Below are 17991 nucleotides of genomic sequence, written 5' to 3' on the forward strand. Positions count from 1 at the left end.
CTAAGACACAACTATGTGCTCCTGGAGGAAATACTGTAAACTGCTTTTGTGGATGACATTATTAACTCACTTGATAAAAAAACATTGTGCTGCACTCCTTGTAAATCTCTTCGCAGCTTATGATACTGGTAATCATGAGGTTTTGTAAAATAAATGGCTAAATGGCAGTTGGAACAAATCATGTTGTTGTGGTTTGAGTTTAGATAGTTTAGTGTCCAGATGACTGATGAAGGTGTCCCGCACAGAGCAGTATTAGGCCCTCTGCCGTTGTAAACCATTGTATAAAATAAATTTGTAGGAAAATAATTTCCGCCAGGGTTGAGTGGGTCAGGGGATGATTCTCATATACATATTGTCTCTGACTTTCTATATAATAAAAAAAAAAAAAATATTGTTTACTTTCCAACCGAGCACTGAAATGTCCATTTTTACTTTACCTCAAACCTTCTGCAGGCTACAGACCTACAGTATGTTAAATCCCCCTGTGATTTGTGATATTGGGCTATTTTAATAAAATTAATTTTAGTCATTTAAAGCATTTTATAAAAACACAAAGCTTTTGGTCTTGCTACTCTGACCCATGTGCCTAATGCAAATCTGATTCATACAGAACAGCAATATTATTAGTGAGGAATTTGGTTACATAGCAGATTGTCCTACAAAACACGTTAAGTAGGGGTGGGAATCAGCAGGGGCTTCACGATACGATATCATCACGATACGTCACGATATGATATTATTGCGATTTTAAACATATTGCAATATTCTGCGATATATTGCAATGTATTACCTTTTTCCCAACTTTAAATTTTTCCCAATTTCAAATGATGTCCCCAAAAGGAAACTTTGTCAACATCTGTTTTATCTAAAAAGATACATTTCTCTGTTTGTTCATCTCACTTCAATTTTATTGCTGCAAAATGGGATTGTCAAGCAGACAGACTGTGTATCGATACAGTATTGCCACAGAAAATAATTGCCACAGAAAATATCGCAATACTATGACGTATCGATTTAACCCCTAATGTTAAGCGCCTCGCTCTAGAAGCACAGAATTCAAATTGGATAGAGGAACGGACAGAAACATTATACAATCCCCTGTACCATCTACACTGGATTATGGAGACATACAGTATGCTCATACTGCTGCCATTACCCATAAACCACTGGATGCCGTTAACCCAAGACAAGACAGCTGTCAAACTCATCACTGAGAGTTCTATGAAAATGTCATCACTGATGTCTAGAAGACATCATCATTAGGGCTGCAACTAACCATTTTTTTTCTTATGCTAAACAAATAGCATAATAGCATGCTATTTGTTTCTGTATTTGTTATTCACTTTATATTAATGTTTAATATGTTTGTTTATGTATGCACCATTCACCAAGGCAAATTCCACGTAGGTGTTATGCAATTAACTCTTTTCTGATTCTGATTGTCATAGTTGATTAATCTGTTGATTTCTTTCTCGATTAATCGATAAGTTGTTCGGTCTATAAAATGCGGGGGGGGGGGGGGATTTCATTTGGAGTTTTCCAAAGCCCAATATGACGTCCTCAAATGTCTTTTTTTGTCCACAACTCGAAGATATTCAGTTTACTGTCACAGAGGAGAGAAGGAACTAGAACATATTCACATTTAACAAGCTGAAATCAGAGACATTTTACGTTTTTCATAACAAATGACTAAAACCAATATAATAGTTGGCGGTTCAGTTGACAACTAATCGATTAATCTTTGCAGCTCTAATCATCATACCTGTGTTTTTATTTCTGATGCCTTACTTGCTGAGATATGTCAGTTTAAACTGAACAGACACAAGGTCTCTCTCAATCTCAATGAGACTTGTTGAATATATAAAGCTGAACTACCACCACTGCAGTTAGACTTGCTGTTCCCTCTTCTGCATTTTTAACATTCTTTTTTCCCCGGGTGTTAACTGGATAAGAGCCAGGAGACATCTGTGTTCATTGCTTTCCTTCATTGTCCCCAGATGAAGCATGTGGAGGAGCGTTTTGGAAAAGAGGCCAGTAAAGAAGTTCTGCTCATGTGCATCGGCATCACGTCCTGTGTGGGCCGTCTCATCTTCGGCAGGGTGGCAGACTATGTTAATGGAGTCAACAAAGTCTACCTGCAGGTGAGTTTGAACAGACTGAGAAGATCAGTCGTCACCTCTGTACCTTCCAGCGTGTACCTCACTGGTACAACCAGTGTGCTAGCAACGTATTTTTGAAGCCTTTGAAAGCTCTTTTTTTTACATTAAAGATGCCTATAACTTACTGTGGCAATAAACGCTTTTCTGATTCTGATTCTACATTTAAATTGCTACGTTTTGGTTTAAAACAAATATCTTTTGCTACGTTTACACCTCTCATTCCCCCTGCTCTGTTGTTTCCCCCTCTCATTCCCCCTGCTCTGTTGTTTCCCCCTCTCATTCCCCCTGCTCTGGTGTTTCTCCCTCTCATTCCCCCTGCTCTGTTGTTTCCCCCTCTCATTCCCCCTGCTCTGGTGTTTCCCCCTCTCATTCCCCCTGCTCTGGTGTTTCCCCCTCTCATTCCCCCCTGCTCTGGTGTTTCCCCCTCTCATTCCCCCCTGCTCTGGTGTTTCCCCCTCTCATTCCCTCTCATTCCCCCCTGCTCTGGTGTTTCCCCCTCTCATTCCCTCTCATTCCCCCTGCTCTGGCGTTTCCCCCTCTCATTCCCCCTGCTCTGGCGTTTCTGAGCCCCTAAACCGGAGACATTTGGAAACATGTCCTGACCCGTTTTGGTTTGGAATCTGCGGGGTTGTGTTGCAGTCTCAACGGCCGCAAACGGAGACACTGACGCCAATGCTTCGCCCCCTGATTGGGTCATGACGTCTCGGTCTCTGAGACTAAGCTCCTAACGTTACCATGGCAACTACAAGAAATGGCAGAGTATACATGCTGCCTCCTGTTTAGCCAGGCACGTGCATGCCCAGTATACGAGCATTTTAATGAGATATGTGGTTTGAGCGCGTTAGTTTAAACCTAGATTAGTTCTTCCACTGGAGCTAAAAACACTTTTGTGCACAGGGATCGCTTTTGGCTCAAAACTCCGCTTAAAAACCAAAATGTAGCAGTGTAAATGTAGCCATAGTCCCCAATGTATGCTTTTATTCAAAATATCCAACTGAAATGTCCATTCAAAGTCCAACTGAAATTAAATTAAAAAGTACATTGAATTATGGTATACTGCAAAAAGAGACTAAATTACTATAATTCCTCTATTTACATGAAAAAGCCGTGAAACAGCATTTAGATGATCACATGAAGCTCATGTGACACTAAAACTTACGCAAAATCCAAACTACCTTAATCACACACACACACACACACACACACACACACACACACACACACACACACACACACACACAAACACTGGAGGACCTAAACTATTTCTATCGTGCAGTAACACAACATTGAATTGTTTTTATTGTTTACATTTCCCCTGTTATTAAACAGTACTGCTGCTGCTCGCTCTGCTTGCACATTACATCACACTTTATTGTTTGTGTTCTTAGTCATTTTATGTCTTTTATTGTGGTAATTGTCTTTTTTAAATGTCTTATGTTTTTATGTTTTCATGCCTCAGGGAACTGCCACCCAAATTCTGTTATATTGTTGTCTGACCCCTTAATATAATGACAATAAAGCTAGAAACTGGAGGTACAGTGACTATTGGTGCTTTCACAAAATATTAAGTATATTAAGAGAGTTTTGATAAATAATCACCAATAATGTGATTGTAATGACTAAGTGGATAAAGGCAAATAACAGAACAACTAATAAGTCTGGAAAGTTCAGAAAATGACATCACTTTACTGTAATACAGGGAAAAGACCTGTGTCATATCACGATATTACGATATCCAAAATTAAAGACGATATCTGGCCTCATATATCAGGGTTTCCCCCAGTGAGTGTGTGAGTGAGTGAGCAGGCCTAAGTTGCCCCCCACTAGGCCTAAGCCACTGGGAATTATTTTTGTATTATATATTGTATTTATAAAACTACAGTTTCAGTGGGCGGCTCGGTGGGAAACTTAGACGTAGTCATATTTTCAAATCTCCAGTTAGCTTTTAGCACTGACTTAATGTAGGGTCTTATGAAATCTGTTTTATAGCTTTTTGTAATTCTCAGTTTAGTGATTCCTTCCATGATTCTGTTATCACAGAAACTATTGCAATCTACATCAATGCTCTGTGACTGGCCCCAGCCGCGCCCTCGTTGAAAAAAGACACTTGCCACCGGGCTAAACATTTTTACGATTATGAAACCATCAAATGAAGGAGTAAGAGAATAATTGGAATCCACGCCTGTCTCCTGTCCCTCTAGGTGACCTCCTTCTTCGTCATCGGCCTCATGTCCATGATGATCCCTCTGTGCAACATCTTTGGCGCGCTGATCGCCGTGTGCCTGCTGATGGGGCTTTTCGACGGCTGCTTCATCTGCATCATGGGCCCTATCGCCTTTGAGCTGGTCGGGGACAAAGATGTGTCCCAGGCCATCGGCTTCCTGCTGGGCCTGATGTCCGTGCCCATGACTGTGGGGCCCCCCATCGCAGGTAATACAGGAACAGTCTAAACACTAATTAATGCTCTCAAGAAGCCACTGGGTACATCATACATGCTCACGTCTAGGGGTGTACATATACATCAATCTGGATCCATGATTCAATATATTTGATGCAAAGTGAAAAATCGATACATGTGGTCTGTAAGATGCCTCTTTATTTCAGATTCCCACTTTATTATCACTACTACTTATTACTAAAGAGCATAGTTTGTTTTTAATTTAAATGTCTGGAAGAGCTCAGTACTAGTATTGTCAAATTCTATTTTAGTTGCTTTTTTTGAGTTGCTATGAATGTAACTGTGTTAAATGGGCGAATGATATCGTCTTGTATCGATCGCAGGCCTCTGGATTAAATCAGCAAACATCGTATCGTTGTTCAAAGAATCAATATAATATTTTATCGTGATGAAACTTGTGATTTACACCCCTACTCACGTCATACTGAATATCGACCATGTTCATATTCTAGTAAAGCATTGTGATTAAGTAGTCTATATCGACAACGATTCATTCGCCGGAAGTTCCGCCAGATGTTCCTCATTTTCGGCTGGATGTCCGTCTCCTTCCTCTGTCTCTGTGTTGGTGTTCTAACCTCCGGTGGATTTCTGAGGACTATGGTTAACTGCTCCTCAGATCTCTGCAGGGTAAATCCAGACAGCTAGCTAGGCTATCTGTCCAATCTCAGTTTTCTGTTGCACCACTAAAACTACTTTTGAACGTCCCACGTTCCACCAAAATAAGTTCCTTCCTGAAGATATTTTGCAGAGGCACTGTGGCTCCGTCCGGCGCTTAGCTCTGCCCAAGACGATTGTGATTGGTTTAAAGAAACGCCAATAAACCAGAGCAGGTTTTTCTCCCATCCCGGAATGCTGTGTGGACTAGCCAGACCCTCGTCCTGATATATATATATATATACTGTATATATATGCAGACTTATTATGAGCTCTTCAGGGTTTCCGCGGGGTCTTAAAAAGGTATTAAAGTGCTCATATGCTTTTTGGCTTTTTCCCCTTTTTTTTATTGTGTTATATACCTTTTTTCACAAAGTGAAAAAGCCCAAAGTCCCCCCCAAAGGGACTTACCATCTCCAACAGAAAACACTGTTCACAAACTGCTCCAAACAGCTCTATTGTAGTCCAGCCTTTACTTCAGAGACAAACGTGGTCACTTTGGAACACACGTTATAATGCTCACCTAGCTGCTAGCATGGCACGCCCTCATACTCTGCTTCTGACTGGCTAGTAGTCCTTACCTAGCTACTGTCAGGGCACGCCCTCATACTCTGCTTCTGACTGGCTAGTAGTCCTTACCTAGGTACTGTCAGGGCACGCCCTCATACTCTGCTTCTGACTGGCTAGTAGTCCTTACCTAGGTACTGTCAGGGCACGCCCTCATACTCTGCTTCTGACTGGCTAGTAGTCCTTACCTAGGTACTGTCAGGGCACGCCCTCATACTCTGCTTCTGACTGGCTAGTAGTCCTTACCTAGCTACTGCTAGTAAAGTAAAGTAGTCTTTCCATAATTATTGTGAATCTCATTAATAATTTACTAGGACTGCAATGATTGCAACCAATAAATTAATCGCCAACTATTTTGATAATCGATTCGTCGAGTCGTTTTTCATGAGAAAAAGTAAAAATCCTCTGATTCCAGCTTGTTAAATGTGAATATGTTCTAGTTCCTTCTCTCCTCTGTGACAGTAAACTGAATGTCTTTGAGTTGTGGACAAAACAAGACATTTGAGGACGTCACGTTGGGCTTTGGGAAACACTGATCCACATTTTTCACCATTTTCTGGCATTTTACTGCATATACCAAACAACTAGTTGATTATGAAAATAATCTAGTAATAATTGAATACATTTAGTAACAATATTGAACTGTTTTCGAGTTGATTATTGTTCTACAGAAACCAAATTTAATTGAATGAAAATATCTTCAGTCAATTCTCTGCTATTTCTTTCCGTAGGTCTCACAAAGGAATTAACAAATTGTATTACTATGCTTAAGATGCCATTTTAAAATGGAACATTTGCAACAATCACAGTTGTCATCCTCTGAGATAAAATGCATTCCTGTTAAAATGTAGCATTTATAATTGACTGTCCTGAGATAAAGAAGAATATCATACTGATGGGCTCGGGGTAGCTCACCTGGTAGAGCAGGCGCCCATATACAGAGGTTTACTCCTCAACGCTGCGGCCCTTTGCTGCATGTCATTCCCCCTCTCTCTCCCCTTTCATGTCTTCAGCTGTCCTATATATAAAAAATATAAGCCTAAAATGCCCCAAAAAGAATCTAAAAAAAGAATATCATACTGATATTCATACAGTAGGGCTCTTGCTCCACCTAGTGGTTATTTTGGCACCATGTAGTTGCTGAAGAAGCCAGCACATACTGTATTCTAACAGCTGTGTCCTGCCTATATTCCATGGGAAATGCATGAGATCTTTAACACTGGAGTGCAAGTGACTAAACCTGCATTGTGTGGGCTCGAGGGGTTCCATGATATAAATCAGTTTTAGTAACATGTACGTCAGCTTATGTGAGCTTCATGTGCAAAGTGCTGAAAGACAAGGACTTCATTTTACAGTCTGTGTGACTTTCCCCCTCAGAAAAGTTCAGAGGTCAGGGTCAGCCAGGAGAAACTTTAGTGAAGTGAATGCTTGCAGACACAGGGCTTGAACTTCCCTCAAACTGAACAAGTAGCTCTATTAACGTGCATAAGACAAACCACGTTACTGGGAGAAATATGTTAAAGCTATAGTGCGCCACTATTTTATATCAATGAACGTCCGTTACATTAAAACCATTACCAAATGAGTTGATACAAAGCTAGTCTTGCATTGCCAGACCTTCCTCCACAGCGCTGCGGAGGAGGGTCTGGCTAGTCCACACAGCATTCTGGGATGGGAGAAAAACGTGCTCTGGTTTATTGGTATTTCTTTAAACCAATCACAATCGTCTGGGGCGGCGCTAAGTAAGGAAACTTTCTGTTGCCACACTATAAAATATAACTATGAAACAACTACTAACTGACAATCGATCAACGGTACAGGATCAAATACTGTAAACGTTACAAATACATTCACAAGATACTATTTACACAGATGGATATATAAACATAGAATTTACTCTGGATGTACTGTCTTTAAAACTATACATTCATTAGTGCTGCCACTAACGACGATCGATCGATTAGTCGACTAATCTTAACGACTAATTTAAAAAAAATCAAGTGTTTGTTATTTCGTCCATTCTATTTTGAACTCAACATGGAGGTGAATTACAGCGAGACCAAAAATAAATAGGCAGTCAATAGTAAAACGACAAGTTGACTAAAAAAATTGCCGTCGACTTATTTTAATGGTTGATTACGTTGACTAAGTCGACTAATCGCGGCAGCACTAGTGAAAATTCTACTTAAAGGAGAAATCCGGCGCAAAATGAACCTAGAGGTTAATAACACGTGTGTACCGAGGCGACCGTTCTCTGGGATCTGTTTTCATGCTAATCGAATGAGACCAGTTTTAGCGCAAACCGCTAATTAGCTTATGAAGCTAGTCGTCAGGGCACGGGTAAAGTAAAAAGAAATCACGACCAGTTGAATGACGAACGCCGTGCACCCAGTAACATGGCTCAAGCACGACGTTCGTCGTTCAACTGGTCGTGACTGTTTTCACAAGATGGCGTCTGCCTGTATATGTAAACGGTACTGTCTTTATAATCTATCTTTTTAATAAACTGTCTGTACACTTACAAAATTCTCAATGCTTCTGTTTACATGTAGGGACCCTCATTATGCTACCGTTGAAGTCTGGTGATATTTTGAGCCTTGTTAGTGGTGTAGAAATAGAGATTTCTTTTTACTTCCGCATGCCCCGACGACTAGCGTTATAAGCTAATTAGCGGTTTGCGCTAAAACTGGTCTCATTCGATTAGCATGAAAACAGATCCCAGAGAACGGTCGCCTCGGTACACACGTGTTATTAACTTCTAGGTTCATTTTGCGCTGGATTTCAGTAAGTAAGTACAGTAATAAAGTATTTGTACAGAGTATACTTTGTTACGCTGTATCTATATATTATGTGGATACTTTGTTACTCTATAACAACACATTCATGTAGAACTGTACTGTACTCTTATCTGATCTACTCTGTAACCAAGTATTTTTACATTGTTACCTTACAACACTGGTTTTGTTGTACACAGTGTTGATTTTATGTCCTGTGCCAGAAAGTTTCAATACATTTCAAACTTCAGTAAAAAAAACTGAAGTCAAACTTTGACCTGTTGGAATGACAATAACATCCCTATTTCTTTCTGTCCCTGTTCTCGGCGTACAGGCTTCCTGAGGGACAGACTGGGTAGCTACGACGTGGCCTTCTACTTGGCAGGTATCCCCCCGATCTTTGGAGGTGCCGTGCTGTGTCTGATACCCTGGGTGGAGGCCCGGCGCAAGAGGAAGGAGAAGGAGGACGCCCTGAACAAAGAGCAGGGTCAACTGCTGGCCGGCCAGAAGCGCGATCACGAGAAGGCTCAGGAGGACGCGCTGAGCAAAACTGGAGAGTCTGTCCTCTAAGTGTCCCGCTGAACCGACTGAAAGAGACACACACACACACACACACACACACACACACACACAACGGGGTTCAGGCTGACACTGCTGAGTACTGCGATACAGTAGGAGTAAGATTGTAACAACTGCCTTCAGTAGAAGAAAATGCCAAAGTGATGAAACATATCAGATAAGAGTCAAAGGGTTGAAGTACAGTTCTACATGAATGTGATCCCGAAGAACTATGCATTAGATTGTTTTGACTGAACTAATCTCAAAAACAACAGACACAAAGACACATTTCATTTCATTTGTCACAAGGGAAAAGAAGAGGTGCTGTGCTGTACCATAAATGCAGTGTATTCATAGCTTGAGCCAGTGTCTCAACCAAAAAAACACTTTCAGATGGACTTTCTTTACAATCAGTTTTCAACACTACCATATGTTTTTTTTTTTAGATGTAGAAATATAGCATAAAAAAGAGTGAATTGTACACGACAGGAACCCAGTCATGTGTGGGAACATAACTTGATTTAGCCTCAATCGACATCTTTTGTTTTTGCGTCAAAAGCAAACTGGTCTGCTAAACATTTCTCCTTTAAACCTGCCATCTTTATTGTGTCCAGTGTCCCTCAGACAGGACGCTTCTTAAAGCCAAAAATTGTAAATACTGGGGGTAATGTGTTGATAGTGTTTCAAAGGGACATCCGGAGGTCCTCATTAGTGTTAGCCCTGAAGCTCTGGGATCGTCTGAGCTGTAAGGGTGCTCAGACACTTGAAGCGAAGCAGCTTTTAAGCACAATGGTTCTGCTCTGTCCTCCAGGCTGGATCCAGGAAATCACATCTTTTATACAAAGAGCTGTACTCAAGACTGGATTACCAAAAAAAGGCCCTCAGGGGCCAAAAGGCTCCAACCTTCATCATGTCGCAAATAGCTTGTGGTAATAAATTGCATATTAGTTTGGTAATTCTGTATGAACATAGTGTAGACTGAAATGATTGAGACCTTAAGGCAGTGTTGTAGTACTCGAGCTCGGTCTTGGTCTCAAGAAGGTCTCGTCTCGGAATCGACCGCATTTTACCTCGGTCTCAGATAAAGAGGACTCAGGATTTTATTTCAAGACCAGTCAAGACCACAACTGCAGGGATTTCGCTGAACTGCCTGTGCATTCCATGTCTGATTTAGGCCTATGTGTTAAAATGTACAAATGCAACCAATGACTTGACTTACATCTAATTTGAAATTTGTTACTGTAAACCCACGTCTTCCTGCCCCCTTTACTCACAATCCCAAGAAAGTGAATGCGGGAGACAGGAGAAGAAGCTCTGGCTGTCTAACACAAATCTGGTCTTGGTCTTGACTCGGTCTCGCCCTGCCTTGGTCTGGGTCTTGACTCGGTCTCACCCTGCCTTGGTCTTGGTCTTGACTCTGTCTCACCCTGCCTTGGTCTTGACTCTGTCTCACCCTGCCTTGGTCTGGGTCTTGACTCTGTCTCAACCTGCCTTGGTCTGGGTCTTGACTCGGTCTCACCCTGCATTGGTCTTGGTCTTGACTCGGTCTCACCCTCCCTTTGTCTTGGTCTTGTCTTGGTCTCCATACAATCTGGTCTTGGCGATGACTTGGTCTTGGTTTAGGTGGTCTCGATTACAACACTGCCTTAAGGAGACCTCTGCATTATTACATCATCTTGAAGGTCCAACTGTGGGCAGGGGGCCCCAGGTAACATCTTCATTTCAATTATTTAAGTTTATACTAAGCTTACATGGTGTGTATTCTAGGGCTGCGCGATATATGGAAAATATATATATAACGATATTACCTGCGATAAATGGACAGTACTCAGTTCTTCCTTTCTTTTGCTTTCAGTATTCTGGTAAAATACAACAAATTGCTTGTTGAATTTAAAACAAATGAAAGACAAATCATTTCCAACATTCTTTTATTGAACACATTGAATACTGAACTGAATATAAAAGGCAGCACTGAAAAAAAGAATGACAGCTACATTTTAAAGTGCAGATTTCTGCTGATATTTTCTATCAACTAACACAAAAGAATCTCTGCGTGTCTTTCCCGAGATGTGTCTGTTGATATTGCGATGAGGATTAGAAGAGCGATATATTGTGCAGCCCTAGCATGTTTGTACATGCAATTGTGGTTTATCGAAGTACCACACACCTATTATGAGTGCTTAACTAATACAAACCCAACCCACAGAGAGTGGGAGGAATGGGCCACTGACTGTGCTGTGATTGATTCGTACAAAGAGGCTTGCTTATAATCGAACCGTGTGCCTGAGAAGTGTTTAGTGTTTGTGATTAATATTTTTAAAAGGAACAGTTTGACATTACGGGAAATACGCTTATTCGCTTTCTTGCCAACAGTAAGATGAGAAAATGTATACCGACAATTGAATGACAGTATCTCACAAAAGTGAGTACACCCCTCACATTTTAGTAAATATTTCATTATATCTTTTAATGGGACAACACTGAAGAAATTACACTTTGCTACAATGTAAAAATGTATGTACTTTCCTCAAGAAAATGTGATGTTCATAGAATCACCATACCTGTGTCTAAAACGTAGGTAACGCTAGAGCAGATAATAAATAAATAACACTCAAAAAGCTTCAAGACAAAGCTCGCTGAAGAAGTCCAACCAGTTATTAGATCTGAGAAAAGTATTTTAGTTAGTTTGATGCTTTTTTTTCAATGTTTTTGGCACTTGCTCGGGTGCTGCACCTAAGACTTAATAATAATGGTAGGGAAAACCCTGAGTGTGTGTGATCTCATTTGTATAATCTGTACAAAATAAATGATGTTATGGCATGGTTATGTGCCAGACTATTTCTTCGCGTGGTGCAAAAGACTTCCTTGTAAGTCTCGTAAGCATATTTCCCAAAATGTCAAAATGATTCCAGTAACAACAAAAACTCTTAACCAGCACAGCAAAGTACACCGGCTTTCAGTTATGAACCTAAATATTGATTCATACGAACGTGTTGACATTGTGTATATGTCTGTTAATCATCTGCAGTATTGACACTGAGCAGTATTTCTTTTAAAACGAACCAGAGGTGAGACTTTGATTTTCATGTTGTTTCTTTTTTTTTCTCTGTAATTTGGTCCAATATTTTCCGCATAGACTTTCATTGTGTGACATAAAAATGTACAACGCCAAAAAAAGGTATATAAAAGGAAATAAAGTTTGCCCAGCAGCTGTCGCGGTCCAGGTGATAAGCGTCGCCGTGTCAACAAGACATCCCTTGCTCGGCTGAATGACCTCTTAAAAAGGACCAAAAAAAAAAACATACTGCATATGTAACTCCTCACCACTTTATTTTCATTGGAGAGCTATTTGAAATGGAAGCTAGGACATGAGTTGTACTAATCATTGACTATGTGACCATTAGACAGTGAAATCCGGTCAATCGTTAACTCTGCCCCCAGTTCATTAACCTTTGATGAAATGAAAGGTGTTTGTTTTATGTTTTCATATTGTATTTATTTTTGCCGTTTTTGTGGAGAATGTCATGCTGTAATTGACAGGCGTTTGCCTGAAGTCTCGATTTCATTTGCTGAAGACCAAAAAAAATGCTGTTTTTAACTTGCTGTCATCCGTCTCCCTGAAGCCTCCACGTAGTGTCCAGTGGTGTAGTCTAACGTATTGTAGTGGGTATACTGTACTGTATATACAGTATATATATGTATATACATATATATATATATATATATATATATATATATATATATACAGATATATATATATATATATATATATATATATATATATATATATATATATATATATATATATATTGGCCACAATCTGCCTTAGGGGAGAGGGAGGACATACATCATAGTGGGGGGAAGTTTTGAGCATCAACGACTTCATTTCCTGTAATTTGATACACTTGTATGTACCAATTTACGGTGGAGATACCTTTATGTAGCCTATGTGAAGAAGGAAAACACAGATGACAATTCAAAATATATCAAAAATATAATGGAGTATGTTTGTTGCGTGTCATTGGGCATTTTTAAGTGGGTATATGGAAATCCTGGAGCTTTCTTAGTGGGTATACTGCGTATACCTGCGTATACCTGCGTATCACGTAGACTACACCACTGGTAGTGTCAGTGAACCATCTGAACATGTTAAGAAGTCAATCAGTGTCCCACAGCGATCTACTGCTTTTGGAAAAACTCAGAGACCTTTTTTTGAAAAACTAGTGCACCGACACTGGCTTTTTTTCCCTGCGGGTCGATGGTTTTTCCTCTGCAGACCTGTGACGCTCTCTACCTCAGATGTTGTAAATGTGTCTCTGTTCCCCCATCAGAGCAGGGTGACTCGAGAAACGCAAATAGACTGCAAAGTGTTAGGAAAGCATCCTAACTGTCCAACACTCGCTGCTCACAACCAGAAATGCCTTCTTTTTTTCTTTTCTTTTTTTAAACATGAGAAACTTCAACAGCGTTTACATCGTCTGTCCCCCCTAAATGTATATTTTTATTACAATTAAATCACATCTGTTGCCTTATAATTCAGACCTTTTTTTTAAATGACATGCATGACTTTAGTTTATTTTTATTTTCTGTCATACTACTTCCTCAATGTTTATAACATTTTATTGTGAATTTGCAGTCATTATTTTGCCTCTCACGTCTAATCAAATAACTGGCTTTATTCAGAATGTCTATATGTGTATGATTTTTGTTTTTGCTGCCAGAAATGCATCTCTGCTTCTTTTATCCTACTTAAGCATAATTTCTGTCTTGATTTCTGTCTTAGTTTCATGCATTACTTAGTTTTGAGTCATGAATTACCCAAATGTTATAAAATATGATTTTTTTCTATTTTTCCTATCTGCTGCAGGATTTGTGGTGAACTACAGGATATGCAATGTAATATGATGTAAACACAATCAGATTTCAGAATGTACAAGACAGTAAAAAAAAAAGATGTTTATCTTTAATGTATCTTTCCAGTATGTCATCTCTTCATTTATTCCATACACAAGCACTAAAGGTCATTGAATCAACTCCTGTGACTGTGTATGTAAAGCACAGCCAGTGGCCCCCTGTAATGTTAAACCTGGCCCCCCTATGGCCCCCCCATAACTGTGGCAAATATTTTTTATCTCGGCCGCATTACTGTCCTTACAAGGCTGTAGCGAGCCCAGTCTTAAAGCATTAGTGCGTAACTTTTTGATATTAATGAACGTCTGTTACATTCAAGCCATTGGCAAATGAGTTACTACAAAGCTAATTAAGACTACCAGCTCCACACAACTCTCTCTGGATTTCTCAGTATGACGATGTTCAGAAGATTGTGGCGTCCGATGACTTGACATGTGACATGATTTGAAATGGTCTAGATTTGCCACTGAGCACAGCTATAAAGCCACATAACACAGTTCCGTTTACTTTAGTGACGACAAACAACAGCCCAGAATATTGCTGTCGACGTGGTGTCAGCTCAGGGCAAGTGCAATAAAAGTGAACATGATTTAAGGTTGCACAACCAACTTCAGGTTATAAAGAGACTTCTTTAAGCTGAACAAGAGAGTGGTGGTGAGGTATGATGGATGGGTTGAGGAGTCTGGTGGTACGACAGCAGATACTTGTGGGGAATACGGGTGGGGGAAAAAGTCGATACAGCATAGTATCGTGATATTTTCTGTGGCAATACTGTATCGATACACAGACGCCGAGTATCGATCTATTGTTATATATGTGTTGGTCAGTCTGTCTGCTTGACAATCCCATTTTGCAGCAATAAAATTGAAGTGAGATGAACAAACAGAGAAATGTATCTTTTTAGATAAAACATGTTGATAAAGTTTCCTTTTGGGGACATCATTTGAAATTGGGAAAAATGTAAAGTTGGGAAAAAGGTAATACATACATATTGCAATATATCGCAGAATATTGCAATATGTTTAAAATCGCAATAATATCATATCGTGACGTAAGTATCGTGATGATATCGTATCGTGAGACCCCTGCTGATTCCCACCCCTAGTGGGGAACAGGCTGTTATTGTCTTTTAAGGTCGAGACACCGGCCGACCCTCGGCAGAAAAGCCAGTGTCCCCGAGTTGGTCAAAAATTCCCTCGGAACACACCGAAGAGACCAGACGTAATACGTCTCCATAACAGCAGGCGGCGCTAATCTGTATTGTCGGCCAAAAATGAAAACCAGCAGCTGATTGGACGAACGCGTCACGTGGGTCTGGTTTCTCCGGAAATTCAAAGCCAGACTGTCATGGCGGCTTGTTCAGAATACGATCTCATATTTTACTAAAATAGTTCACCGAAACGTGTTTCTGAAAACATTTTCAGAGAGAAATAGGCCGTTTTGCTGAATCTGTCTTCATTTCAGATCGACAAAGGTCAGTTTAAAAGATTTTCGTCAGATTTTGAGAGGCTCCAGTCACGCTCATCTCGCTCCCCGTTTCCAGGTTAGCTCTCCACCAATCAGATGGGTCATTGAGTCTGACTGCCGGCAGTGCCCGCCCCGCCGATTATACATGTCAAATCAGCCAAAATGAAGGCCGACGGCCCCTCAGACGGACGACGGCACGGAACACACGGAACAGACTCGAGTCACTGACCTCACCAGACTGTCCGATGGCCGATTATCGGCTCGGTATGTCTGGACCTTTAACCCTCCCGTTGTCCTCGGGTCAAATCTGACCCATTTTCTAAAAGTTTCTATATCAGAAATTTGGGTTTATTTCAACCAAATTCTCAAAAAAAAAAAAAAAATGTAATGTGGATGGTTCTATACAATGCTCTCTCTCTTTTTTTCTGGCATTTTAGGCCTTTATTAGATAGGACAGCTTTAGACATGAAAGAGGGAATGACATGCAGCCACAGGTTGGAATTGAACCCCTGACCACTGCGTTGAGGACTGTGTCTCCGTATATGGGCACATGCTCTACCAGATGAGCTACCCAGGCACCCCTGTACAGTGTTCTCTTAACAAGTCAAATAAATCACCAGTTCACTACTTTCATTGACTTTAGGTGCTTCATTTCATTTTATAGAATTTGACAAAGAATTGATAACTTCCTTTAAACAGGCAGAAACCTGGGACAGACCCAGGCTCTTGGTGGGGGGGCGTCTGATGCTGCCGGTTGAGACACAGAGACACTGATACAGATATACAGAAATATGATTCATAATAATTATAGCAGTTGGCAATTATAGTAATAGTAACAAAGATAATAGAACTATGACTAGAAATTAGGGACGCACCGAATCCAGGATTTGGATCCAGATTCGACTGAATATTGGGTTCTTTGACGGGGTTCGGTTTTTGCCAAACCTTCAAATTTTTTGCCACCGAACCCTACGCTAGCACTACGCACGCTACGCTGGTCGACGTAATGACGGCGCCGTTGATTACGGGAACGTTTACGTAGGTGGAGCGTTCAATGCAGTAAGCTGTGAGAATGAAAATGAACTGGTGAGCAGAAAAAGGGTTGTTTGGCAGTACTTTCAGTCAAAAGAAGACCATTCAAGTCCAGCTACATGTTCAATCTGCAATGCTGATTAGTCTGGTGGTGGCGAGGACCGTAAACAATACACAGCATCACCGCTGTTACAACATCTGGTATGAAACATCTGGAAGAATACGAGCTGAGCATGAAGGAATCTACAGACAGCAGCCAGAATGCAGCAACTTCAGGTACGGCAAAGGAAGGACAGTCACAGCTAAAGACTTTATGGGATGGGGGTAGGATTCGGTATTCGGTTTCGGATTCGGCAGAATCTTAACCAGTGGATTCGGTATTTGGCCAAACCCCAACAATCTGGATTCGGTGCATCCCATCCATCCATCTTCATCCGCTTATCCGGTATCGGGTCGCGGGGGTAGCAGCTCCAGCAGGGGACCCCAAACTTCCCTTTCCCGGGCCACATTAACCAGCTCCGACTGGGGGATCCCGAGGCGTTCCCAGGCCAGGTTGGAGATATAATCCCTCCACCTAGTCCTGGGTCTCCCCACGAGGCCTCCTCCCAGCTGCATGGTGCATCCCTACTAGAAATAATAGTTGAACATAAACAGATCTTTTACAACTTCAAACATGATAACATTGAACTGCCTCTTCCTTACAGTCTATTATGAATGAACTGCTTTTTTTTTTATGATGTCGTCACCCACATTTGGGCGATTAACAGACTTTTGTTCCCAGAGTTCAGGCTCTCTGAGGCATCCTTCCCATGCTATGTACCATTCACATGCTTTATCTGGTTTTAATAGAGTGGCGGCTGCCCGTACTTCTGAAGGAAGCAGGATTTATAAGGAAGTGCTGCCTAGGGGGACTTAACTCAGGGAATGCATATTCTCCATGTGTGTGGCGGCCCAGGAGGTAAAGAATGCCCCGCCGACATGTGGATATCCAAGGTTCCTTGAGGGGGGCCTCTACAGGGATGCCACCAAAAATATGTTTGATTTTATGGTTCATTACATTACATCAAGAGCTAGGTTTTCAATTTCAACTTTATTACTGTAGCGTCACAACAGAAGTAGTTTTGCATTGCCAGACCTTCCTCCACAGCGCTGTGTAGGAAGATCCTGCTAGTCCACACAGCATTCCTGGATGGGAGAAAAACGTGCTCTGGTTTATTGGCATTTCTTTAAACCAATCACAATCATCGTGGGCGGCACTAAGCGCTGGACGGAGCCACGGTGCCTCTGCAGAATAGCCTCTGGAAGGAACTTGTTTTGGTGGAACATGTGTACGTTCAAAAGTAGTTTTAGTCCTGCAACAAAAAAGCCCCAACCCGTTTACAGCCCGACATTATTCAAATGTGCGCACGCA

General features: G+C 41.0%; 1 protein-coding gene across 1 annotated transcript in view; it reads left to right on the top strand.

The window, feature by feature from the left end:
• slc16a10 (solute carrier family 16 member 10) overlaps positions 1–12907 on the top strand; it is a 59999-nt gene extending 47092 nt beyond the window's left edge. Inside the window, exons 4-6 of the mRNA XM_078275294.1 lie at positions 1998–2141; positions 4361–4589; positions 8947–12907. Of these exons, the coding sequence (XP_078131420.1) occupies positions 1998–2141; positions 4361–4589; positions 8947–9182 (609 nt within the window). The 3' untranslated portion in view covers positions 9183–12907. The remainder of the gene's footprint in view (positions 1–1997; positions 2142–4360; positions 4590–8946) is intronic.
• The last annotated feature ends 5084 nt before the right edge of the window (positions 12908–17991 follow it).

This window comes from Sander vitreus, chromosome 18, assembly GCF_031162955.1.
Source record: "Sander vitreus isolate 19-12246 chromosome 18, sanVit1, whole genome shotgun sequence".
NCBI lineage: Eukaryota > Metazoa > Chordata > Actinopteri > Perciformes > Percidae > Sander > Sander vitreus.